The sequence below is a fragment of the Cololabis saira genome, chromosome 16 (genome assembly GCF_033807715.1).
Source record: "Cololabis saira isolate AMF1-May2022 chromosome 16, fColSai1.1, whole genome shotgun sequence".
Lineage (NCBI taxonomy): Eukaryota > Metazoa > Chordata > Actinopteri > Beloniformes > Belonidae > Cololabis > Cololabis saira.
The window spans coordinates 30,125,012-30,150,716 of record NC_084602.1 but is presented as its reverse complement, the minus strand read 5'-3'; the positions used below and the strand labels follow the sequence as shown (position 1 = coordinate 30,150,716).

Genomic DNA, 25,705 nt, shown 5'->3' with positions numbered 1-25,705 from the left:
AGTCATTACAGTTGTTGCTCAGGTCTATTTACGTAGATAATGCAGGCCCCTGATTTGTGAGGGTTCCCTGTCTGTCTGTGTGTCTGTCTCGTTCTGCCAGCCCTGCTTCCCATTCATGCCCTACAGTTCGCTTGGTTCCTCTACCAGCGGTCGGGCGTCTTCATTTCAGCAAGCGTTGCCAATTCGCCACAGGTTGGACAGAAAAAACAGTCGGGCCCTCCAAGTCAAACAAGGACCTCGTCATGCCATCTCAAAGCCCCTGTGGGTTTCTCAACGCTCCCAGAGAATGCCTCTTCAGTTCTCGAGGAAATGGCAAACGCTGTGCACACACAGCCCGACAAAAAAGAAACGGACACACAGATGCCATTTTCACACATTAACAAAGCAGACGAGCGCAGGCGAGCGCTCGGAGATGGATCAGACACACTGCTGCTGCTGTTTGGGTCCCGAAGGGAAGCATTTCAGCAGAGATGGGGAGGGGGGGGCAGGGTGGACATCATCTCATAACACTTTCAATGAGAGACTTTTTTTTCTCTTTCCTGATGGCAGGTTTCCACAGGTTTTAAAAGTTAAGGAAGGGTTTCAGTGAAGCCTCATTCCAAACCAATGAGTCAAGAGGTGAACTCCCCGTGAAGCAGAGGAAAGTAAAACTCCACATGCATTCTACTACGCTTTTCTAATACGTTAATATGAATCAATAATATTGTTCGGTTGTCGTTTTTGCTTGTATACGGGACAGTATTACTCATTGTGTGTGGTTGCCAAGCCTAGGTGGGACGTTTTTCTGTTATTAAGAATTAAAAGCACAACCAAGTTTAAAATGGTTTAGTTTGCTTATACTCTTTTGACAAAATCTTAGATAACTTTTCTTTTTTTTTTATTTTTGAAATTGCATTAAAGGAGCATGAGGCAGGATTGAGGCAGGATTTATGAAAAAAAATTGTATACGTTTTAAGATTTTTAGTAATAATGTCAGATGAAGCGTTCCAAACCAAAAAGAATGAGCCCTCTAGCGTATCTCTCCGTTGCCTTGAACAGGCTGTGTGCTGCAAAATGTGCTGCAGTGCTGGGGCTGACTTTCCCGCGCTGGGCTGCGGATGTGACGTCACATGACGCTGCATGTGCGTTCTCCCCGTTCTCCCGTGCCGGCTTCGCTGTTGGTTGCAGTACCCCCAACGGCCGTTGTGGCGAAGGGTGGCGCTAGAGAGTCTCATTTCTTAAAAGGAGCCTCATGCTACGGTGGCGCAGCAGGTAGTGCGGCCGTTTCACAGCAAGAAGGTCCTGGGTTCGATTCCCGCCGGGGACGCTGTGGGCGCTGAAGTGCGTGTTAGTTCCCCCATGACTTCAGTGCCCACACCATGGGTGGGGTTGGCGAAAGGATCTTTCTGTGTGGAGTTTGCATGTTCTCCCCGTGTTCCCCTGGGTAGCTAATGGGAGCTACCCTCACAAAAACATGCAACAGTCCTGGGCTGTACATGCCCCCTCTGGCCAACCGGGGCGCCAGATGGGGTGGGGAGGATCCGGCCGGAATAACGTGATCCTTCCACGCGCTACGTTCGGCCGGAGACTCCTCATCCTGTCTGGTGAAAAGAAGCGGTCCATCTCTCCTCAGGATAAGAAGGAGACCTGAGCTCAGTGTAGGGCCCTCCTTGGGTTGGCAGAGGGGAACAATGCCAAGGACTGTCTAGGTATGAGCACTGGGTGATGAAATGGGTAAAAAAATTGGGGATAAAAAAAATATTTAAAAAAAAAAAAAAAAAAGGAGCCTCATGCTGCTTTAATCTCTTTTTAGTTTGTTGGCATATTTTGGGAACACACTTGGAAATCCATCCGGTGCTGTTTTTAATCAGTTTCCTTTTTTCCTTTTGCTTGTTAAGTTCTTTTTCAGCGGTAGATTAAAGAGTAGGAGGTGTGATTCAAGCCATGGTAGTGAGTGGGAGTGATACCGCTGCAAACATTAAAGGAACATACTGTGTTTCATTCGAATCTTTTCATTTGATTGGCTGGAAAAAGATGAATAAGATTAACAAGGTGTTGGTTTCAGTGAACAGTCCTCTGAGTGCTCAGCCAACGATGTACATTTACTGTTTATGTTGACCTGAACCAGAACCCTGCTTTACTTTCCTTGAACACAACACAAAGAGGTTCAACATGTTCATGCCATTGGTGCTTTGTATTTCTTTTGGTAACATTGGAAACCACCTGAAGTATTGACTAAGCCATAAAAATACAGGAAACAAAGAAATAACTCATAAGTTCCTTAGGGTCATGGCCTCCATAGCTGATGGTAAGTCCACATCTGGGTTTACAGTATGTACAGTACACTCAGTTGTCATGAGGATACACCTTCATTTTCAATTTTTGGAAAAAAATGACCCATCACAGTTTGTTTTTTTTTAACGCTAGCGCGTTAGCCAGAGCAACAAAGATCCCGGTAGGAGCAAAGCAGGTCAAGTAAGTGACACTAAACTACAAGAGCAGGATTGTGTCCCTTTAACTGTAAAACCCCCTAAAACAGCAACTTGAAAAGATCCCTTTAGTCCATGACATTATGAGTGTTTTATATTGTTAATGGGAACCCTGGCTATTAAGACATGTAGGTCTTAAAAGATAAATGTTGGTATCAATTATAACAATGTGATATAAAAAACCTTTTTGATGTCTTCGTTTTTATAAAATTTGAAAATATAATTTAACTCGTAGGTCGCCATTGTTGTTTACACCGCAATGCATTATGGGTAGTAACGTCAGACGGTGGCACCTGCTAGCCCCCGTCCACTGTTTTGACACCCAGAAACAGATGAAAACACAGCTAAACAGGTGACGGCGCACCAGAAACACAGATCAAAACACAGCTAAACATTAAGGCTCCAGCTGATCCAAAATGCAGCAGCACGAGTACTGACAGGAATTAGCAGGAGAGACCACGTCTCTCCAGTGTTAGCGTCGCTCCATTGGTTACCCGTAAAATTCAGAATCCAATTTAAAATTTTATTACTTGCGTATAAAGCCCAAAACGGCTTAGCTCCGCATTATTTGCAAGACCTGATAGTGCCTTATGTTCCTGTCAGAGCTCTCCGTTCTCAGAGTGCAGGTTTACTCGTAGTTCCTAGAGTATCTAAATGTAGATTTGGAGGGCGGGCGTTCTGCTATCAGGCACCATTACTTTGGAACCAACTTCCAATCTGGGTTAAGGAGGCTGACTCCACCTCCACCTTTAAAACTAAACTTAAAACCTTTCTGTTTAGTAAAGCCTATAGTTAGTGTTTAGTAAACCTCTAGCTGGTGTTGGTAAATCTCTAGGTAGTGTAAACTTTAGTGTGTCAGAGTCGCTCCTGTAGTTTCTTGTGCTGGCCCCCCCTTCTCCTCCCTTTTCTCTCTTTTGTCCATGTTGCAGCATCCTTTGCCGGACACCGGAACCTGCAGGTGGTCGTGGGTGGCTTGTAGCTTGCATTACGGAGCACAAGTCTTTCCCTGACCCTGCACCCCAACCTGGGACTTGCTGATTGGGCCGGAGCTTCGGGAGCTGTGTGCTGGCCTGCGGTCCCCACCCCTGGTCATCCCGTTGCTGCCTCCCCCTTCTCCTCCCTTTTCTCTCTTTTGTCCTGCAGGTGGCCGTGGGTGGCTTGTAGCTTGCATTACGGAGCACAAGTCTTTTCCTGACCCTGCACCCCAACCTGGGACTTGCTGATTGGGCCGGAGCTTCGGGAGCTGTGTGCTGGCCTGCGGTCCCCACCCCCGGTCATCCCGTTGCTGCTTCCACCTGCCTGCTGTGCTGTTGCCGTCCCTGACCCACCAGTCTGGCCCTCGGCAGGAGGGTCCCCCCTGATGAGCCTGGTCCTGCTCAAGGTTTCTTCCCTCCTAAAGGGGAGTTTTTCCTTGCCACTGTTTGGCTTAAGGTTTTTCTCCCACTAGGGGAGTTTTTTACCTGCCATTGTTTATGTAATATCTGCTCGGGGGTCATGTTCTGGGTATGGGTCTCTGTAAAGCGTCTAGAGACAACTCTGTTGTATTAGACGCTATATAAATAAAATTGAATTGAATTGAATTGAATTGAATAAGGTGACGGCGCACCTACAAAAAAGTAAAAAAAAAAAAAAAAGTACCGCACCATAAAGCATGAACTATAAAAACACCATAAAACATTGTAGATTTTTAAAGCAATTAGATTATTTTATTTGTTTCTAACAACATATTTTAGTATAAGAGAACAATTGTGGCTAATTAGGGACTACAAGTCTTAATAACCAGGGTTCCTTTTAAAGGAGCATGAGGCTCCTTTTAAGAAATGAGACTCTCTAGCGCCACCCTTCACCACGACGGCTGTCGGGGGTACTGCAGCCAACAGCGAATCCAGCACGGGAGAACGGGGAGAACGGGGAGAACAGGGAGAACGCGCATGCAGCGTCATTTGACGTCACATCCGCAGGACAGCGCGGGAAATTCCGGTCACAATTGCAGCACATTTTGCAGCACACAGCCTGTTCAAGGCAATGGACAGATACGCTAGAGGGCTCATTCTTTTTGGTTTAGAACGCTTCATCTGACATCATTACTAGAAAACTTAAAACGTATACGAATTTTTTTCATAAATCCTGCCTCAATCCTGCCTCATGCCCCTTTAAGTAGCAATGTAGACCAACATTTGTGCAGTTCATCAAAACAAAGCAAGGTCGTTTATATCGTACATTACGCACACAAAGGCAATTCAGTATGTTTTACATGATGATCATGTTAAGATATAATTAAGAGTGTGCATAAAACACAATGAAATACAAAAATAATACAAAATAGGCAAATTAAAATGATTCACGAAATGCAGCAGTCTATTTGGATAAAAGATATGTTGTGGATTTCATGAATTGAAACGTGAGGAAAAAAAACAAACGGTTGTAACCTGGATTTAAAAATGTCAACAGTTAGTGGAGGTTTAATCTCCAGTGGAAGTTTGCTCCACTTGTTTCCAAAATAACTGCTAAATGTCGCTACTCCATAGTCTGGACTCTGGTCTGGATTAGCTGAGCTGAGTTTACGGATCTGAGAGCCCCACTATGTTCATATTCTTTAAACATATCACAGATGTATTCTGGGCCTAAACTGTTCTGACATTTGTTAAAAAAAAAACTAGTAACAGGGTTTTACAATCCATTCTGTGACTGACTGGAAGCCAATATAAAGATTTAAAACTGGAGTAATGTATTCTGTTTTCTTAGCCCTGGTTCAAACTCTAGCAGCGTGTTCAGGATGACCTGCAGCTGTTATATGCTCTTTTCTGGAAGTCCAGTCAGAAGATCATTATAGTCATCAAATCTCATGGAGATGAAGGCGTGGATGAGTTTGTCTTGTTCTTTTTGGGAGACAAAACTTATAATTCTGTTGATGTTATTGAGTTGCTAAAGAGCTGTCTTGTGTACTATTCACACTGGACTGAAACGACCCCTGGACCTGCAGTGATTCTGAAATGACATCCCGGCATCAGTATTTAGTTCAGACCATCCATGCTGGATAAGTGTGTTTTAGCATAATTTACAGACATTGAACTAAGAAGTCATATCAAGGTTTACATTTTATTAAAAAAATAACTTTTTATTTAAAATTCAATTTGAATATTGAGTCAAAAGCGTCAGATCAGAAATTCAAGTGTTATATTTCAGTGACTACATGTCACATTACACACTAGTGACAAAATCGGAAAATGGCATATCAGTCTATGTTGCCACGGTAACAGTAAACCTTTTGTTGAAGCCCTATAGGTCTCGAGCTGTCAGAGAGGCTTTGAGCTTGATGAACAATAAAAAGTTTCTTACTGCGTGATCCAGCCACGCATGTCTTCATCTCGTTGTCATTCTGCTGATCTGGATCTCTTTTTTTAAAAGTGTCTCTGTGAAGCTTGATGTTGATTCATTTCTATACGTTCGTCATCTATAAATATCAGGTCATAACACTGTATGGGGTAGATGAAGTTGTACTATAATATCAAGCTATGCATCGCAATTGCTAAATTTAACCGTGAAAAAGGCAGAAAAGCCGACAGGAGGGATTTATTTTAAAAGATCCCAGCCCGCACATCACCGAATTACTGACATATGCATTCTGGGGGATTACAATTATCTCATAACCTTGGTGTTTGGTGAACTAGGTTGGATAATTTGTTGTGAAATTTTTTGTTACAAAGCACAGACATGATGCATTCGGACGGGATTAAAATCACAAACGTCCTCCATGATTATTACAAATCCCTGCAGGTCCCAAGATAATTTTAATTCCATGCGAATGGGGTACAAGTGACAGCTTTGATGTGGTTATTGAAAACCAGATCTGAATCTATTAACACACCAAGGTTACAAACTCGGTCTGTAGTTCTTGCAGCCCGAGACTCAAGGTGTTTACTAATGCTGACCTTCCTGTCTTTGTTGCCAAACAGAATAATCTCGGTTTTGTCTTTATTTGGTTGGAGAAAATTCTTTCTTATCCAGTTGTTCATTTGCACCAGATGCTGAGACAGTAATTCTATTGGGCTTCAGTTGTCTGGTGACAGAAACACATAAAGCTGTGTATCGTTTGCATAACTGGGATAATTCATGTTAAAAGCTATGATATCTGATCCAAAGGGAGCATATACAAACGGAACCGAAGGGGTCCAAGAATTGAGCCATGGGGGATTCCACAAGTCACAGAGACACTCATTCAGATTCATAGCTGCCAATCGTAACAAATGGAACAGGGACCTTCTGAATTACGACCTGAACCAATTGAGGATTACATGGATCAAATTGTCTGGGCATTCACTCGTGTTTACACTTATGCTCTTGAGGTTCAACAAACCTTTTGTTGAGTTTGGAGTCAAGAATTTGGGTTAGGGTTAGGACAGGATGCAACACCTAGCAAAACAAAAATTATTTTCCTCTCAGTCAGTCATTCTTTTGCAGAATTATGGTGTGCTTGGGATCATTGTCCTGTTGGCCCAGGAAGGATTCCTGGAAGGATTCATGGTCAACTCAATGAATGCCCAGTTCCTGTGGCTGCAAGAACACGACTAAATAATCCTCCTTAAACCACTGTGCTTAGCAGTTGTTGATAGATATGCTGTGTTGGGTTTTAGCCGGATGTGATACCATGCCAAATATCCAGACTTCACCCTCATGTGTCCAAGGGATCTTGTTTTAGAAGTCTGGCTGTCTGCTCAGATGCGTCTTTGCAGACCAAGGGCCCGCTGCCATATCCCTGTCATGTAGAAGAGGTGGAAGTTCTGGACATTCATGAAACCTCTCATTATCAACGTTATCTCTCCTGCCAGGCACAACCTTATTTTTTTTTGCATGAAAAACTCCTTTTTATTGAGAGTGGAAAAGCATATAGTCTAGAGTTTATTTACAAATAATAAAAAAACACAAATACAGATAATAATCAATCAATCGAGGTTTGTAAAATGGGACTCCCCAGAAGCTACTGTAGCTTATGAATAGGGGCCCAGTCACACAGCAGAACAACTATAAATTACACATATAATACATATACATACAGTATAATAACCTTATAACCTAAATAAGAAAAAACACACAATAAAACCCTGAGACCTCCTCAGATTTCCTAGATACAAATATATTCTTATAAAAATAATACATCAGGTATTGGTACATAAAACATTTAATAAGAGACATAATTTAATAACAATTTTTGTTTTAGTCTTTTTTTTTTTAATTGAGAGAGATCCAGACTCTTTTATAGCACTATCAATCTCATTCCAAATTTTTGGACCTTTGCAGGTTACACTGAAACTTGTACATTTCTTACTTTCTTCTTTCTTCTTATGGATTGTTAGGGATGTATAATACGGCTGATAAATCATTTGTTGTTGTTTATTACATTTTGTTTGTTTTATTCTGTGATTAAAAACTGTTTGTTAAGAGGAATACGCATTATAAGCGTTCTTCCTCTCACCAACACCTCCATCTCTGTCTCACCAACTCATTATCAGCGGTGGTGCTTTCATTTATCTGTCAGTGTTGAACTACATAAAGTCTGTGTATTTCACACTGATAATACAGCTGTGATAAGGTTTCAGGCTTATGACAAAATCAATTATTTTATTTCATTCTTATTTTAACGCATTGTTTTATATGTATCACTCTCACTAAATCCTCAGCATGGTTAATGGAGCAGTCATCGCTCTCACCGCTGTGTGTGCGGATTAAGAGGAGGGGCAGAGGGAAGACCCTGCTTTAGAAGGACAATGTGTGTGAGACAGGCTGGTTTAGACTAACTCCTCATTTGAGGGGGGAACAATCGCAGAAATGCAAAGGGCACATTTATGTTAATGTGATTTACAGATGAAGGCTGCATCCCCAAATTCGCAAATTGGTTCGTATTGGTCACATCTCTGAACCAATCAAGCACATAACACCAGGAGTCTCTTCCCTCGCAAGCACATAACAATATCAAAACAGAATCATCCGTGGAGTGGGTGTGTCAATAATAAGGTCTGTGAGAAACCAGATCCAGCTGTGATGTGTTTCAAACCCCTGGAAAGTGGGTCAACCTCCAGAACACCCACGAGGATAACGCTTTTATAGGAAACTAATGATTCCACGTTCAATTCAGAAACTGCTTTTGTTTTTTTCCTGAATATTCCCATTTAAAGGTAAACATGCAATAAATGTGTAACAATGCTGAACTTTTGGAAATGAGAACAAATCCTCAAATTTTGAGCACTTGGTTTATAGTTTCATCAGTTGTGTATTTGAAACATAATTAGATGACAAAAAGATAAATACCTGATACTACTAGTACTAGTTTTTGAAACATTTAAAGCAGCATGAGGCTCCTTTTAAGAAATGAGACTCTCTAGCGCCACCCTTCACCACGATGGCCGTTGGGGGTACTGCAGCCAACAGCGAAGCCGGCACGGGAGAACGGGGAGAACGCACATGCAGCGTCATGTGACGTCACATCCGCAGCCCAGCGCGGGAAATTCGGAGTCCGAATTGCAGCACATTTTGCAGCAACAGCCTGTTCAAGGCAACGGAGAGATACACTAGAGGGCTCATTCGTTTTGGTTTGGAACGCTTCATCTGACATTATTACTAGAAAACTTAAAACGTATACTAATTTTTTTCATAAATCCTGCCTCAATTCTGCCTCATGCTCCTTTAAAGCAAGAGAAAAGCATAATATGGGTCTTTTAAAAGATTTATGAGGACATTAATGTTACACTCCTGATGCTCTGATGTCCAAAAAAAGGCCTTCTGCATATAATAGAGACAGGTAAATTGTCCTTAATAGGAAATTTCAGTTCATTTGGCATTTATAAATGGCACGATCTTCATATGGCAGGTTGTAAAGAGCAATAACTATCTAATTAATCTATTTTATATTCCTGCTTTATTGTTTTCACGGTGTTGGGATCTCTGCCAGCTGGTTTCAGGTGAGAAGTGGACATTCCATGACAGTCCATCACTGTGAATAAACAGTTTTGCTATATGTTTATTAAACTCAGTATTTGTACCACAGGTCAATCTGTGAATGAAAAGCTATTAAAATGTGCCTGTTCAGGCTGAATCAGTGCCTGGTTCAGGCTGGCTCGTGCACTTCCACGGTGTGTCTTGAGTACATTTGTCCTTTAGGTCGGGGAAAACAAGCAGAGAGACCAAGAGAGTGGCATTAATCAGGCACAGATGACCCGGTTGGCCTCGTGTGATAAATGAAGCCAAGGAGGAATAAAAAGGAAAAAAAAAAGAAGTTGACATTTGAAATCCCGAAGTAAAAAGTCAGTACAAGGCAGATGAAAAGGTCAGATCAAAGCTAACAACCGCACAGTTCTCATATCCCTGTCCCGCCATCCTGTCCTTTTGATTCCATATATAATCTACATATGTCAGTTCAAAGCAGCCGAGGTGGAGCGCAGTAAAGGACATGACCTGAGGAAATTGAACGGCGGGCCTGGGCAGAGAGATGTGTGGCTTATCAGCAGATCCCAGGGGTTGTACAGTTGGTTAGGTGGAAAAACGGGGATTACAGCAGAACAGATATAGAACAAGGTTAAAGGACATGTTACTCTCTCATTTAACCTGCTCCTTCCTCTCAGGTCCGTCAGGCCTTCTTGCTCTTTCAAGGTTTCCACAGGAAACCTGATTGTCGCCAGTGATGTCAGTCTTCAGACAGGGTGTCGCCTTTAATTCAGACACTTTTCTGTAATACTGCTATTCAAACCTCGGAAGCTGCTGCTTGATTGAGTAAGCAACAGTAACTGAAGGTGGGGACGGGCTGTACTAATATAATAATTACTTAAAAGGTACTTTGAGGTTCCATTTAACCACCTCGAAATGCAGTTTTTTTTTCCTTGAATGCAAAATATTATCCTGGTGTATGTTGGACTCCGGCAGGGCTGCCCTTTGTCACCGGTCCTGTTCATAATTTTTATGGACAGGATTTCTAGGCGCAGCCAGGGGCCGGAGGGGATCCGGTTTGGGAACCTCAGGATTTCATCTCTGCTTTTTGCAGATGATGTTGTCCTGTTGGCTTCATCGGACCGGGACCTTCAGCATGTGCTGGGGCGGTTTGAGGCCGAGTGCGACGCGGCAGGGATGAGAATCAGCACCTCCAAAACCGAGGCCATGGTTCTCCACCGGGAAAGGGTGGCGTGCCTTCTCCGGGTGGGTGGAGAAGTCCTGCCTCAGGTGGAGGAGTTCAAGTATCTCGGGATCTTGTTCACGAGTGAGGGAACGATGGAGCGGGAGATTGACAGACGGATCGGTGCAGCGTCAGCAGTTATGCGGTCGGTGTACCGGACCGTCGTGGTGAAGAGGGAGCTGAGTCGAAAGGTGAAGCTCTTGATTTACCAGTCAATCTACGCACCTACCCTCACCTATGGTCATGAACTTTGGGTAGTGACCAAAAGGACAAGATCGCAGATACAAGCGGCCGAGATGAGTTTCCTCCGCAGGGTGGCTGGACGCTCCCTTAGAGATGAGTTTCCTCCGCAGGGTGGCTGGACGCTCCCTTAGAGATAGGGTGAGGAGTTCGGTCACCCGGGAGGAGCTCGGAGTAGAGCCGCTGCTCCTTCACGTTGAGAGGAGTCAGCTGAGGTGGCTTGGGCATCTGTACCGGATCCTCCTGGACGCCTCCCTAGGGAGGTGTTCCAGACATGTCCCTCTCCCCTAGGGAGGTGTTCCAGACATGTCCCTCCTCCCTAGGGAGGTGTTCCAGGCATGTCCCTCCTCCCTAGGGAGGTGTTCCAGGCATGTCCCAACGGGAGGAGACCCCGGGGCAGACCCAGGACACGCTGGAGAGACTATGTCTCTCGGCTGGCCTGGGAACGCCGCGGACTCCCCCGGAGGAGCTGGAGGAAGTGTCTGGGGTGAAGGAAGTCTGGGCATCTCTGTTGAGACTGCTGCCTCCGCGACCCGGGAACGGATAAGCCGAAGAAGATGGATAGATGGATGGATGGCAAAATATTATTTAATATAATAACTTTGTTAGCGGTTCATAAATATTTCACCAATAATTCTGTTCAATTAAATCAAATCAATGTTTGCTGATTTAAGCAGCATCTGATATTGTGAGAAGAAATCTAAATAAAATGAAAGATCCGCCTTTAAGTCCTTAGATTTTTATTAAAAACACAGAAACAACATTAAAAGAACTGTCCTAAAACAAGTGGCATCATCTGGCAAAAATATAAAGTAAAAAAAACAAGTTTAAAGTGTTGGCAGTATGTTTCCAGTTGTGCTTTCCTACCGAGCTTTTCTTCCTCTGTGCAACATTAAAATCCATATGATACAAACTATGTACAAATTCAGGTGCTCCAGGCAATAAAATGCCTCTCATTTATCTCCTGCCTCCCCAACTTTGTCTGGGTGCTGTGAAACATCCACCTGGGTGGGGAAGAAGATGCACTTCACAGTCCAAGACTGATCCCACACACTGCAAGTGTTTATCAAACACCAGCAGCTTCTCTCTGCATTCAAAAAACAGACGCTTCGCTGCAGGGAAAGACCCAGAAACACCGACAAACAACCGGAGAACTGTGGTGGTTACGTAAGCTGAATCCAATTGATCCTGTGGGGATCGACTTGTTGGGCTTGAGGTGCAGTGACACGGAGGAAAATCAATGTATCACTTTCAACAGGAAATTACTGCTGTAGTGTAGATCTATAGATCTATCTATCTATCTATCTATCTATCTATCTATCTATCTATCTATCTATCTATCTATCTATCTATCTATCTATCTATCTATCTATCTATCTATCTATCTATCTATCTATCTATCTATCTATCTATCTATCTATCTATCTAATGAGGAATCTTGATGGAGAATGAAACAAACAAATATGAGGAATTCAGTGTGCGTATCAGCGGGGGCGCGGGCAAGTAAAGAAAAACCTGACAATATGTGTTTGAAGCACAGAGAGACGGAGGTGAGCTGGTGGAGGAGGGGTGGGACCTCCGAGGCTTTGGAGCCAATTTGAGGACCTTGTGATGCAAAACCAGTCCTCGGCAACAGACAGTTCCCATGGCAACTGCGAGCTGCCAAAGTTCCTTGTTGACAAATGACGGCTCCCCTCTCCTCAGCACTCGCCTGCCAATATGTGTGTCTGTATCTTAAGCGTGTGTGTGTGTGGGTGTGTGTGTGTGTGTGTGTGTGTGTGTGTGTGTGTGTGGGGTTGAAGACGGGGTGAAAGGACGGAGAGACAGAGTGGTGCCAAGTGAGCAGACATACATATGGCATATAAACACAGACACAGCATACCGTGACAGATTTGTCGCAGGGTGGTTACTATGTTGGACTTTTAAGTCTTCTAATAGAAAATGGCTCTAAATGTGTCTTTTAGGAAGAAATAATAATAGAAGGTTAACAATAATAGCGAACTGTAGCACAGAGTAGAAGAGTGATCACCTCCCACAGGACTCGTAGAAAACGTGTAGCTCAGCTCGGTTCATTTGAGAAAACACAAACGATATGATGAGAAACAACTTCCACACATCAAGTCAGGTGTAATGCATTTACATAGTGTGAGTGTGTGACAATTAGTTAGCCTGTGAGGTGACAAATCTGCATTCGTGTAAACTGATATATATATATAGCCTATACATATATATTTGGGTGTCTTGACTGACTACAAAATCAACAACTCTGTTCAGGTGTATGTTGCTGCTGCATCTCAGTAAACGCTCTGAGAACAGCCCTGCCCGCTAACCATCTACTTCACAACCTCTTTCGCTGAGGATTTTGTTTTTCTGACAAGTTGTCAGTGACAACCAAACATTAACCTAGATTTTGTTCTAATAATTGTCCACCTCTTCTTCTCTTAATGTCTCACATCTTGACTGTTTTGTAACTGCAACAGTTCTTCCCATTAGTGTCAACATATTACAGTTTTTCTCAGTCGCTTTGGTACATTTCTCAGATCATCCTCGACATTTGCAAAACAGTAAGTGCATTTCTCAAAACAGTTCGTACAAATAGCAAAACACCATGGATTACCTGCAAAAGCCAGTCTCTTGCTCAAAATCCTTAGTTCATCTCTCAAAATTAAATATCTGTGTCAATGAATGTGTCAGTGCATCAGAATCACAAGTGCTTGTGTCATTGTGTACGGATAAGACAGTCAAATTGCTTAGTCATGTTTGCAAAGATGTTCATACATGTTTTACCTGTACATACTGGTAGCGCAGCTCCTTCACTCTTTCTCCATTTCTTTCAAAAGGAACAGTGTACAGCTGCTTCATATTCATTTGATGTCTTTTCAGCACCCTGTCAATAGTTGAGATGCTGACTGTTTGGATGTTTGCAAAGATGTTGTTGTCCTCTATAATGGCACTCTTTATCTCCCTTAGTCTTATGGCATTGTTTTGTACAACCATGGTGCAAATAGCCTCCTCCTGTTCATGTGTGAAAAGGGGCCCTCTGCCACCCCTGTGAAGTTGTCTTGCAGTCCTATGTGGAAAAAATATAGGGCCAAATCCACAAAAGGATTGCGCGGCTTTTGCGGCCGCTAAACCGGTGCAAATGAGACAAAAAGAGAGCGTCTAATTCACAAAGCACCCGCAAAAGGCGAATTGCTCCACAAACTGCGCTGCCAAGCAAATAGTGGCAGTCTGCGCCGGTGCCATTTGCATGCATGCAAATTAGGTAATATTGATATTACGGCGCGAAATTGCCCCCTTTCTATGCAAATAAGCCTCGTGCGCGTTGTTCTGCGTCGATTTAACGCGGAACCATAAATCAGCCTTGAACAGCACTGAGGGAGGAGGGAGGAGGGGGAGCGGGTCTCTACGCACGTTAATCCACAAAAATCAGATTGCGCCCGCAAATAGCGCTGTGAATTGCGCTGCATTTGCGCCCGCAATTTGCCCTGCTTTAAGGTCCTATTCACAAAAGAGTTTGCTCTAATGATATACCGGCGCAAACACGCCCATAAATCTCTGCACCTGAGTGCAATTTGCCCTTTTCTGGTGAGCGGAGCTGTTTCCAGTGTTCTCCGTAATTCAGCACACAGATTGGTCCATAATGAAAACTGCAGAGAGCACAACAGCCTCAACTTTCACGTATTTGTACTTCTCTAGTATTTCGCATGTAGCTAGATAGATAGATAGAACTTTATTCATCCCCAAAGGGAAATTCAATCGTCCAGCAGCTCATCAAAACATAAACATAAAAATCAACCACACTTCCATTCAGACAATAAAAGCACATTCATAATATTTAAATAAACATATAAGGTTTAAAAAAAAGAGTGCACTGGCCACCATCGTGTGGTAGAACATAGCCATCATCTCCACACACACATCAAAAGACCTCAGTGTCTGTATGACATAAGCTAATGAAATGTCAAATGTTAAGAGGCTGTGCGCATTTACGCACAAGGCACAGCACCAGTAACTTCATTAACACCGGATCGGGATCAGATCAGGATCTAATGGTAATTCATGTTCTTTGTTTTGCTACACACACCTACAGGTCAGCTGTTAAACACACACATTCTAGATTTATATGTTTATATGGTGGAATTGTTTGTAATAAAGCAGCCCCTTATGTATGGATGAATCCTGAACTCCGTCCTGTTACTTTTATTTTTAAATCCGATAAGTCCACAACCCCACTTGATCTGACTGTCTACAGTCATGTCTGAATGTAGATTTCACCCTTAATATCATTCAGTATCACACAGGCTTGAATGACATTGAAGAGAAAGAGAGAAACAGAGACAGACGGGGAGTGAGGAGTTTGCGCGCAGTTTACAGTAATACACGCTTCTGAAAGACGGTATTTGCTCCACTATTTTTGCGTGTGGCAAATAGCGCTGGCCTTTCTGAATTAGGCGCTTTTTGCAATGAGGCTTATTTGCATAAAAAGGGGGCAATTTTGCGCCGAATGTATGGATATTACCTAATTTGCATGCATGCAAATGGCACCGGCGCAGACTGCCACTATTTGCTTGGCAGCGCAGTTTGTGGAGCAATTCGCCCTTTGCAGGTGCTTTAGTCGACGCTCTCTTTTTGTCTCATTTGCACCGGTTTAGCGGCCGCAAAAGCCGCGCAATCCTTTTGTTAGGATTTAGCCTATCACATATCACAACATATATCAGACTTATAATAAAAAATAGCGCTGATCGTGTCCCTCTGTGTTTGAAGCGTCAGTCAGGACTCTGCTGGTGCTGCTGCAGCCGCGATGACACGCCGGGAACCTCCTCACACCCACCGCTTTAGGACAGAACAAATGAGGGGCTTCGTATAGCGTTTAGGGGCTCCACGGAGCCCCTCATTTCTTCCCTAAAGGGACACAGATTTTTTTATATATATAATGAGTTTTACGCGCGCGTGAAACCTTTACGTGCGGGTGTAAGCATAAATTAGGGTCCCGCGTTAAAACGACGCAGAGCCTACGGCGTAGGGTACACGGCGACGCGCGCCTACGCCGTAGGCTCTGCGTTGGTGACGCAGAACCATAAACCCGCCCTGAGCAGCTCTGAGTGGAGACGGGAGGGGAGGAGGGGGAGCGGGGGGTGAAGCGGGTCTGCCGGGCCCTTCGCACAGGGTGTGATTTGCAGTTAATGGCTGATCCTACCGTTAGTTTTTAAACTGTAAAAAGTGGGGGGGACAAAAACATGATTTTGAAAAGATGGGGGGACATGCCCCCCCTGTTGCGCCGGGGCACTCACGGCGTTCCGCGCAGCAACGGCGTTCTGCTACTCACTCGCTTTATTTTATATTATTTATTTTTCTACTTTTACTCTGACCACCAAATAATGTCGTTTTCCTGTCCTCCACCTCATCCACAACATCTCGATCTCAGATCTCAGTGAAATTCAGTGGCACTGTGGCTCGACTTTATTTTTTATTTCTGCAGTTTTCATTATGGACCAATCTGTTTGCTGAAATATGGAGAACACTGGAAACAGCTCCGCTCACTCAGACAAGTGCAAATTGCACTCAGCCGCAAAACTTTATGGGCGTGTTTGCTCCGGTATATCATTAGAGCAAAATCTTTTGTGAATAGGACCTTAAAGCGGGGCAAATTGCGGGCGCAAATGCAGCGCAATTCACAGCGCTATTTGCGGGCGCAATCTGTTCTTTGTGGATTTACCCCATAGTAATGCAAAACACAAAATTGAGTAAGATAAAATGTCACTGTATATAGTATACTTACTGTATATTGTAAAATGAAAGTAGAATACTGTCATATTGTATGAAGCATTACAGAAAGTATACAGTCTTACAGTACAGTGCCTATTGTTAGATTACATACCTGTTCTGTCGACGAAAAGTCTGAACGATTGAGGACACAGTTGTTCTCCCAACATTTGACTGCACCCTTCGACCAGCCTCGGCCATTGTAAGCCCATGATTGAGAACATGGTCTACAAGTGTAGCTCTTATCTCATCAGGAACGCGCATATGTCCTCGGCCTCTTCTGCCTCTTCCTCTGTTTTGCCTCCCAACTCCTCCGCCACGCAGCCTCACTCCTCTTCCTCTTCTTCTTCTCTCTGGCTGTTGACCCCGTCCAATTCCTTGTCCTTCCATTGTCAGACATTGTAACATTGTGTTGTGCTCTGGCTATATGTATACTTGCCAGCTGATAGTTCACGAGATGCACCTTTGAGCTATTTCAGAAAACTGGTTGATCATTGGTTGATCTAATGCTTGACATATTTCCCTTCATTACAGAAAGTCAAGATTCACCTGGGAACAATTTACCAATTCAGGCCAGATTTACAAACAAAGTCTAATTGAAATGTATAGAAATATGCTGACATATTATGACAACTTGTTCAACCATTTTGCATGTAAAGACTTATGCGATGAACTAATGCCTAAATGTTGTGGGGGATAAGACTATTCAACAGAGACCATTATAATACATTTTGATCAACATGACATAAACAACTGATAATGTAGGAAACAGCAGAAAATTGTACATTATCATTTGCATGGATGACAAATGCATTTGCAACTTGTTCAAAGAAATGAGAAACTGCTTTTTTGATGTGCACAAGTGACACAATGATGTGAAGATTGAACAAGTAGTTTTGAGAATTTCAGTTCTGATCTGAGAAATGTACCAAAGCGACTGAGAAAAACTGTAATAAATACACTTTATTGCCCCCATCAGCAGGGGGGGTGGAAGTCTAGTGGCTACAGAGGTGGGCTTGGGTCTGGAGGACCAAGTTCAAGCCCCGGAAAGGCAACCAAGATGAACCACCTTGGGCTCCTGAGCAAGGCCTTAACCCTAATTGCTCCATGGCGTGTGTGTGTTTCTCAGAGTCGCTTTGGATAAAAGCATCTGCTAAATGACATTAGTAGTAGTAGTAGCTTCTAAAACTGAAGACCTGGTTGTGCAAAAACAGAAGTATCTGTCGGTTGTATGTTTTTTTTCTTTCTTCAATGACTTGGTTGTGTGGTCTGTGAGCTCTCAGACTGGCACTGTGCTCTCTGTAATACAGCAGAGCATGCTCAAGGGGGTTGTTGACAGCAACTTGCAGCCAAATGTATGTTTACAGAAGCACAAAGCTGTACTCAAGGAGCCACATTCTGCTTGCTGAACTGTCACCATTGCAGTAACAGTTCAGCTCCAAAAGTGAATCCATCTCCATTCACATGCATGTTAAATTGTCCGGTTTTACGGCAGAAATATTAACTCCCAGGAGTTCATTCAGGAAACAATCTCTGCAGTATGTGCGTACATCCACCTCTACAGGGGTTATTTGGATCAGTCCATCTCATTCTTCGGTCTTTATAAACCTCAAGTCTGTTTTTTCATTAAAGAAGTGCTTTAAGTTTTCACTGCTCGAGTTGTCTGACTGAATGAATGAATGAAAGGTAACATTAGTTAGCATCATAGACTAGCATGATGAGCTATGGTGAAATAGCTACCTTGTGGGTAACTAAGTTAAGATAGACTTGTTCCAACCAAGCACCAACCATCTTACCATAAATACTGGCTCCAAACATGATAAAAAGTCAGCTTTAGAGCTGAAATAAACATATTTTTAATAGTTCTTAACTTGTTGACTGCTTGCTTTGTTGTCTTTTTATGTTTCTAATTAAAAATTGTTTAATATATTTATTTGATTTCCAATTGTTTTGTTGTTGTTTTTTTTTCATTTTTCATTTACTTATTTTATTTTTTATTTAAATTTTTCCCCATTCTTGTTATCTTAATATTTTATTGCTCTCTATTCTTTTCAAAAGCTGCCTATGGACAAGTGTTGCGAATTAGCACTTGTGCTAAAACACTTAAACAATGCATCTGGTTTGTCCAATGTAATTGCTATGTCCATATCAACAGCCTGGTTCAAAAAAACATTTTGGTCTCAATAATCTGATTTCACTCTGAGAGGGTTTTTTGTACCGCACCAGGGGAATTTATATAAAGCAAAAAAGTATATTTCCAATATGTTGACACTCGCGTCAGCCAATGGCTAGCCATTATTCCTTCCTCATCCGTAATCGCCATGCTACTGCACTTAGCGAAGGAGCCAGCTGATGTATTAACCTAGCATCGGCTAAACGCAACGTTCAGTTTTGATTTTGCCATCAAGTCAACATGTTAAATGGTACATCCCTCTGCAGATATTTCGACTGGGTTCGGCTGAAGGAGCTGGGAGTAACCCTAACTTTGATTGACATGGCGGGGGGCGTGTTCCCTTTGGCTTCTTGAGCAATATGGCTGCACCCCGTACGAAGAAACCCGTTCTTCATAAACCAATGCATCGAATGTTTCGTCTTTTGTTTTATACAGTCTATGGTTCCAACTAACTGCTCGATTTTGGATTAACTGGGGTTAGGCGGAGTCAGCTCCTGCCAAGATGGCTCGACAGCATAACTCGAAAAACTTCTAAGGAACTCCTCAGGGATGCCACAGAAGGATTTATGTAGCTCTCTGTGTGCCTGAACCTGCTGAAATGATGGGTGAGGCGAGTGACTCACTTGTGTCCATAACACCAGCTGCTATGAACAAAAGTGTAAAGACATGGTTGAAAAGGGAGCTGTTTTACTTTATACCTTGTGGCATTTTCACCTACAGTAAGTGTGGCTAAGATATTAAATTTCTTCTTCTTTTATTATTCTTTGTTTCTCTTTCTTCCTTTTCATGCTCTTCCCTCTGCTTTCCCAGGTTTGGAACCATAACATCTGAATTACTGTTAAAAGAAATATATACTTAAATAAGTCCCTTTTTATCAGTATTTCAGTGTATTATTACACTGGTTAATTAGCTATTGTACGTACAGGAAGTCATGTAAACACTGTTTTGCTGGGAATCATGATTGAGTACGCTGCTCTTGCAATAATAGAAAGTGTCATGACTGGAGAGACAATAAGACTGAGTGATCTGGAGTGGAAGCAGAGGAAGATGGGGTGGGGATAGGCAGGCTGAGCAGCAGGATCCACACACCCCTGCGGCAGGAGTGTCGAGAAGAGATGATCTTCCATCCTCACCTCGCAACAGAGCTGTCAAGATGTTCAGACCTGTGATTTAACCTCCCCACTTCACAGTTACAGCCTACCGACGCGCACCCACACACACACACACACACAGACACACACACACACACACACACACACACACGCCCGTCACTGCGCACCACAATGGCTGAGCTGCTTTCCAAGCAATCCGTGGCAGTGTCACACAAAGCCTGCACAGAATTAGAAATAATCCTGTAATGGGGGCACACATGTTTAGCACCATTACTGGATCAAAGGAACATTTAACTTTAAGCCCAATAATGCCGGTGTGACAGTGGAAGCCATTTTTAACAGTTACAATGAGTAATCATCAGTGTGACGACGTGTATTCTGAAATTGCCCCAGGCTTATCTCATGGTTGTAATAGGAGCAGGTGGACGGATCGGTTTTATGATACATGGGATGAATATAGCGGGGGACAATAGATACACCGGGGAGCACAGGCGGGGGTGAGGAGGTGACTGTGCTCAGCGTAATGTCAAAAAGATTAACATGAATTGAATTGCGCAGCGACATCTGAGAGATATTCGGTAGCACACTCCAACGAGCAGCACACACCGGGGGAAGCAACTCAATGAACAGGAACTCACACACGCCAGCGTGAGGCGTTTAAAGGCAGCAAGCATCCACATGGCTGGGATGTAAAGGAATGAGGGAGGAAGCAGCGTTTTTTTTTTTTTTTGTTGGTTTTCCAACATTTCTTTTACTGATACACTTGTCACAAGAACATCACACTAAATTTTTGGAGCAACTTTGCTTTTTTGTTCTTTTCAATAACAGAAAATACAGTTACAGTTCTTTTAGTCTCAGAAACATATATTGCTTTGACATATTCTTTCGTTCTTTTACCACTAATAATAACGGTGTTTAATCGTTCAGGCTTCAGAGGAAGTAAATGAAACAGATCAAACTTGTGTGGTTGTAGTACCTACTCGTATTACTTTTCAGAATGAGAAAAGTGAGAGGGATGTAAAAAAGCCAAATAACTTTAGTCTTAAGCTATGTCACAAGAAAAAAAACACACACAAACATATTAAACAAATGTAACCTGAAGATTTTCTTTTGAACAACTTTGATTTCAGTTTTTCGTTTAAATCATCAGATGCACCAACAAGAAGTATGAAAGCATTGATCCTGCTATCCAGAACTTATTAAAAGAAGAAAAAAAAAAGCTTATTTGGCACTATGTTTGTCCTTGATATTGTATTTTAACTTGACATATTGTGTATATTATGGACTTGATACCTCAGTAGGATTAGACCCAATGTTCCCCGATCAATGATATTTCATTAAAATGTGTGAAAACATCACAGGTATAATTATACTGATTGAGGGAGGACACCAAGGCCGTCCCTGGATAACTAAGAGGTATAATTTCTCACAGTGTATCCTCAGTCTGCCTCTGGGCTTCCTCCTGGTTAGACATGTCTGAAACTGTGTACAGGAAACAACAGATACTGTAACCACCTGAGATGGCTCCTCTCAGTGTGGAGGAGCAGTGACTTCAATCCCCTCCAGATGCCCACCCCCCTCTCACCCTATCACCACCCTGCAGAGGAAACTTCTCAGCCTTGTACGGCTTCCACCTACAATCTTGTCCTTTCGGTCACTACCCACAGTTCGTAACCATAGCTGGGGGAACAGAGAGTCTTGTCTTTAGGCTCAGCTCTCTTAGCGATGACAGACCTGTAGAGTCTGCGTTGATGCACAACTGGAGATGCTGATTATCATCTTCACAGCTTCACACTCAGCTGGAAACTGCCCCTGTGATCGAGGAAGATTGTAGCTCATTGATGCCACAGGTCCACATCATCTGCAAAAAGCTGGACTCCCGAGACCACCAAACTACACCTACTCTGCTCCGCCAAGAAACTGTCCATAAAAGTTATGAACGGATTCATTGAGAGGAGTCCTGATGGAGTCCAACACCCAACCAGATTAAATCTAACCTCCTGCTGGGAATGTGGACCAAACTCTTTCTTGTGTGTACAGTGACTGAATAGCCAATGGACATATGGTGTGTTAATATACCACACGTATGGCCAATGGCATAGCAATGGACCTATTACCATACTCTTGGAACCTCCCTCAAGGGACATGGTGAATTGCCTTCCTCAAGCCCCAAAAGTACCTGTGGACCAAGCCTGCGGATCAAGCCCGCTCCAGGACTCTAGTGAGGATAAAGAGACTGTCAAGCGTTCCAAGACAAGGCTGGAACTTGTATTGTTCCTCCAATTCCGAGGCTCCTGTCTCCAGCACCTCTGCACAGATAACCAGGCAGGGCGAGGAGGGTGACTCCCCTGTAACTGGAACATACTGTACCATCTGGTTCCCTTCTTAAGAAACAAAAGCACCACTGCAGGGTTACTGGAACTGCCAACTGACTCCCAATCGCATTTATGTATTCTTACGCCTTCTTTTGACTTCTTAGTGGAACCTTCCTCCTTGAAAGTCAGCTATTGGGAGTAGTGGACGAAATATTCCCTAAAAAAACTGAACATCCTTTTCAGACGTTCCTACTAGTGAGTTAACCCACTAATATAAGCCAATTAATTGCTAACACATGACATACTCAATGCATATTTGTTATTTTTTCAATCAGAAGCTACATTTTCAGATTTGTATTTTGTGTAGTTTCTTGGATCATTTTGGTAGAACTTTTATCATCAACCACACCATGTTTTATCTGGCTAAATTCAACTTATTTTAGAAACATTTTAATGTTCAATTTAAATTCAGAAGGACTGTAGGAGGACATTAAATATCGACAATTGTTAACTTCTGTCATTCAAAGTTGGATGCATACTTGTTTTTTTTTTCAGAACAAAATGTTGTAGAAACATGCATTTGGTAGTAAACACAAACAGTTTTTAGGTGAGGGAATTTGCTTTGCTTTAGAATTTAAAATGTTAAACCTTAAAAACAATCTTTAACACACTCTGCATCAAATAAGATGCGTGTGTCTTGTTTTACTGTAGTTGTAAGCAGTCACCGGTAATGCAAAGTAGCCACTTAGTAACCTAACAATTACATAAATACACAGTATACATGTAACCATAAAAACACTAAGGCACTTTAAAATTGAGATTTAAAAATTTGATTGTGTTGTAAAGTAATCTGACTCTTCCGCGTCATGGCGCCGCTGCAGCACAGTTGCATGCCATTGCCTGAGACAGCGTCGAAACCTGTTTATTAACAAACAGAACTGCTTAAAATCAAGTTTTAAAATGCTACATCATATCTTGCAAATACACACACACAGAAGCACGCAATTCTAAACACACAACCCCCTAATGCGTGGGTTTGTTTAGGGTCCTGAAACGAGACCGTCGCACCAATACAAAGCCCCGTTTTTGAGACCTTCCGTTTTGTGCTGCGGGGCTTGAACAAGGTCTTGGAGACAGTGCAATAGTAAGCTTCACTTCACATTTGGGATTTAAGATCCCACAACATGTGACGTTGTTTGTTATAATTGTCTGAAAAATGTGTCCGCTGTCAGCAGAAGCCATATATAGATCGTTAACATAAAGATGACTTGGCATTATTATAGTTAGTAGATACACCTTAATTTGCTATAAGCAGAAATACATCTTCAACTGATGACAGCTGTCGTCATCATTACATTTTATTATGTTCATCACTTCTTAGTTACTGTCTATGAGCCCGGCGGTGCCAGAAGTTGAATCTGTGGAGATCCCTTTCAGAGTCCCACGGACAAGGTCTCACAGGCTTTTCCTCTTCTTCGTCCTCCTCTTCCTCCGGCTCTCCTCCTTCCTCTTCTGCACTACCGGCCACGCAGCTGTTCGCTGTCCTCCCGTGTTTATGACCCAGCAAGGTAGTTCTACTTTTCTGCGCTAATTTGTCCGAAACGTCATCAGCAGAAGGCCCTGCTTGTCTTTGTTCCTCATCTTCTTCCTCCTCCTCCTCTTCCTCCTCCTCCTCCCTCTCGTCTCCCTCCTCGTTTTCCTCCTCGTCCTCGACATCTTCATCATCATCGTCGTGATCCTCGACGGCCACCGTGAGACCTAACTTGCTGTGGCCGGTTAGCTGGAAGAAGGAGGAGGCCTGTGGCGCGGCGGGGCAGCCTGCGAGCGCCGTGTCGTACACGGAGAAGGGGAGGTGGAGGTAGTGTCCTGCGGCCGCGGCGGCGGCGTAGATGCAGCAGCACGTCTGGGGACAGTCGGGGCGTAGATCCCCCGGGCCTCCACGCACCATGCGGAAGCGCTTGCGGAGCGGTGGGCCGGCTTGGGGGGCTAAGCAGATTCGGGTGGGAAGGGCTCTCTGGAGGACCTGGTGGGCGGGGCCAGAGCTGCTGGGGAGGATGCAGGGCCCGGTGGAGAACGCTGGGTTGGGCGGGAAGCACCAGTCGCTGCTCTGCAGCAGGATCTCAGCTCGCAGACGGCGGAGGAGGTTGTTTACGAGGACAGAGCGCCGGAGAAACGCTTCAGGGTCGTCGATGAATCGCATCTTCTCCAGTGAGAGGCGCAGCACATGAGCACGCTCCTCCAGAACTGGTGCGACCTGAGGGAAAACACAGGATTACATCCACCTGAATGTCACCTGAATCAGAACACAACAGGCCAATACTTGCATGACATTTATCTGTTTTGGGGACTCAAAGAAAGTCTTTGCATCATCTGTGAAATGCTAAACAATATCTTGCTATAGTTGGATCCTAATGAATTCATCTTACCCTGCAGGTTCTTTATGCATAATCAACAGGAAATGTGCAATTACACAAAACGGCATGCTTACTGTAAGTCTATCATTCACTATACATCAATTATTTTCACATTGAAATTTCCACAAATAGCATGCAACAATAGAAACTTGGGCCCTGTCCCAATACTCCCACTACCCCTCGTTTTCATCCCTACCCCTAAATTTTGCACGTTCCCGTGAGGGAAGTGGTGTCCTTTCCACCTAGGGGTAGTGACAAAAAGTAGTGTAGTGGCTATGAATCTCTCCCTACGGACGTAGGGATTTCCGATACTGACTAGCTGAACTAGTGACAGAAAAATGTCCCAGAATGCTTTTCGTCGTCATTTGCGGACTGAATAAAAAAAAAAAGGCGGACATTTCTTATTTTTAAGTGAATAAAATCAATATTTTGAGTTAGTTTCTGCATAAAAATGCATTTTGATTACATTTCTAGCAAGAAATATATATTTTACTTTCATAATATTCACTCAGTGAATGTACATAATCACTTTTTTGCCTGTTTTTGCAACATCGCCAGAATAAAGGCTGATTTATGGTTCCGCGTTACACCAACGCAGAGCCTACGGTGTAGGTTACGCGGTGACGCGTGCCGTACGCCGTACCCTACGCCGTAGCCTACGCCGTAGGCTCTGCATCGATTTAACGCGGAACCATAAATCAGCTCCCACAGCCGGCAGGCAGGCAGAAATCCCCAAATTTTCGGAGCAAATTTCTTAACAGGCGTAGCTACAACTGTTAGATTTCATCTATTAAACCAACATTTATCTTCCTAAATGATTTATTTCAGCCAGCGGTAATTCTCAACAGAGCTGCAGGTTTCTCCCCCGGGATGACGGCGCAGGTTGAGCTGGCGATCTATCCTGTACATGAGCTGCTGCTGCTGCGCCCCGGTCTCATCATCGCCAAAAACATCAGATCAAATTTCTTAACAGGCGTTATTTGGATAAACTGAGCACAGATTGGGGATCTTAACGGTTACTTTTACACCTGAAAAAATATTAAAACTTAAATAAAG

At 43.3% G+C, this 25,705-nt stretch overlaps 1 protein-coding gene across 2 annotated transcripts in view; it reads right to left on the bottom strand.

Moving 5' to 3' along the window:
- Positions 1-20,673: 20,673 nt before the first annotated feature.
- Positions 20,674-25,705, bottom strand: part of LOC133462369 (SERTA domain-containing protein 4-like) — a 37,644-nt gene continuing 32,612 nt past the window's right edge. For both annotated transcript variants that reach the window (XM_061743587.1, XM_061743586.1), the window contains exon 4: positions 20,674-24,489. In XM_061743587.1, coding sequence (XP_061599571.1) covers positions 23,617-24,489 — 873 coding nt within the window. In that variant the 3' untranslated portion in view covers positions 20,674-23,616. The remainder of the gene's footprint in view (positions 24,490-25,705) is intronic.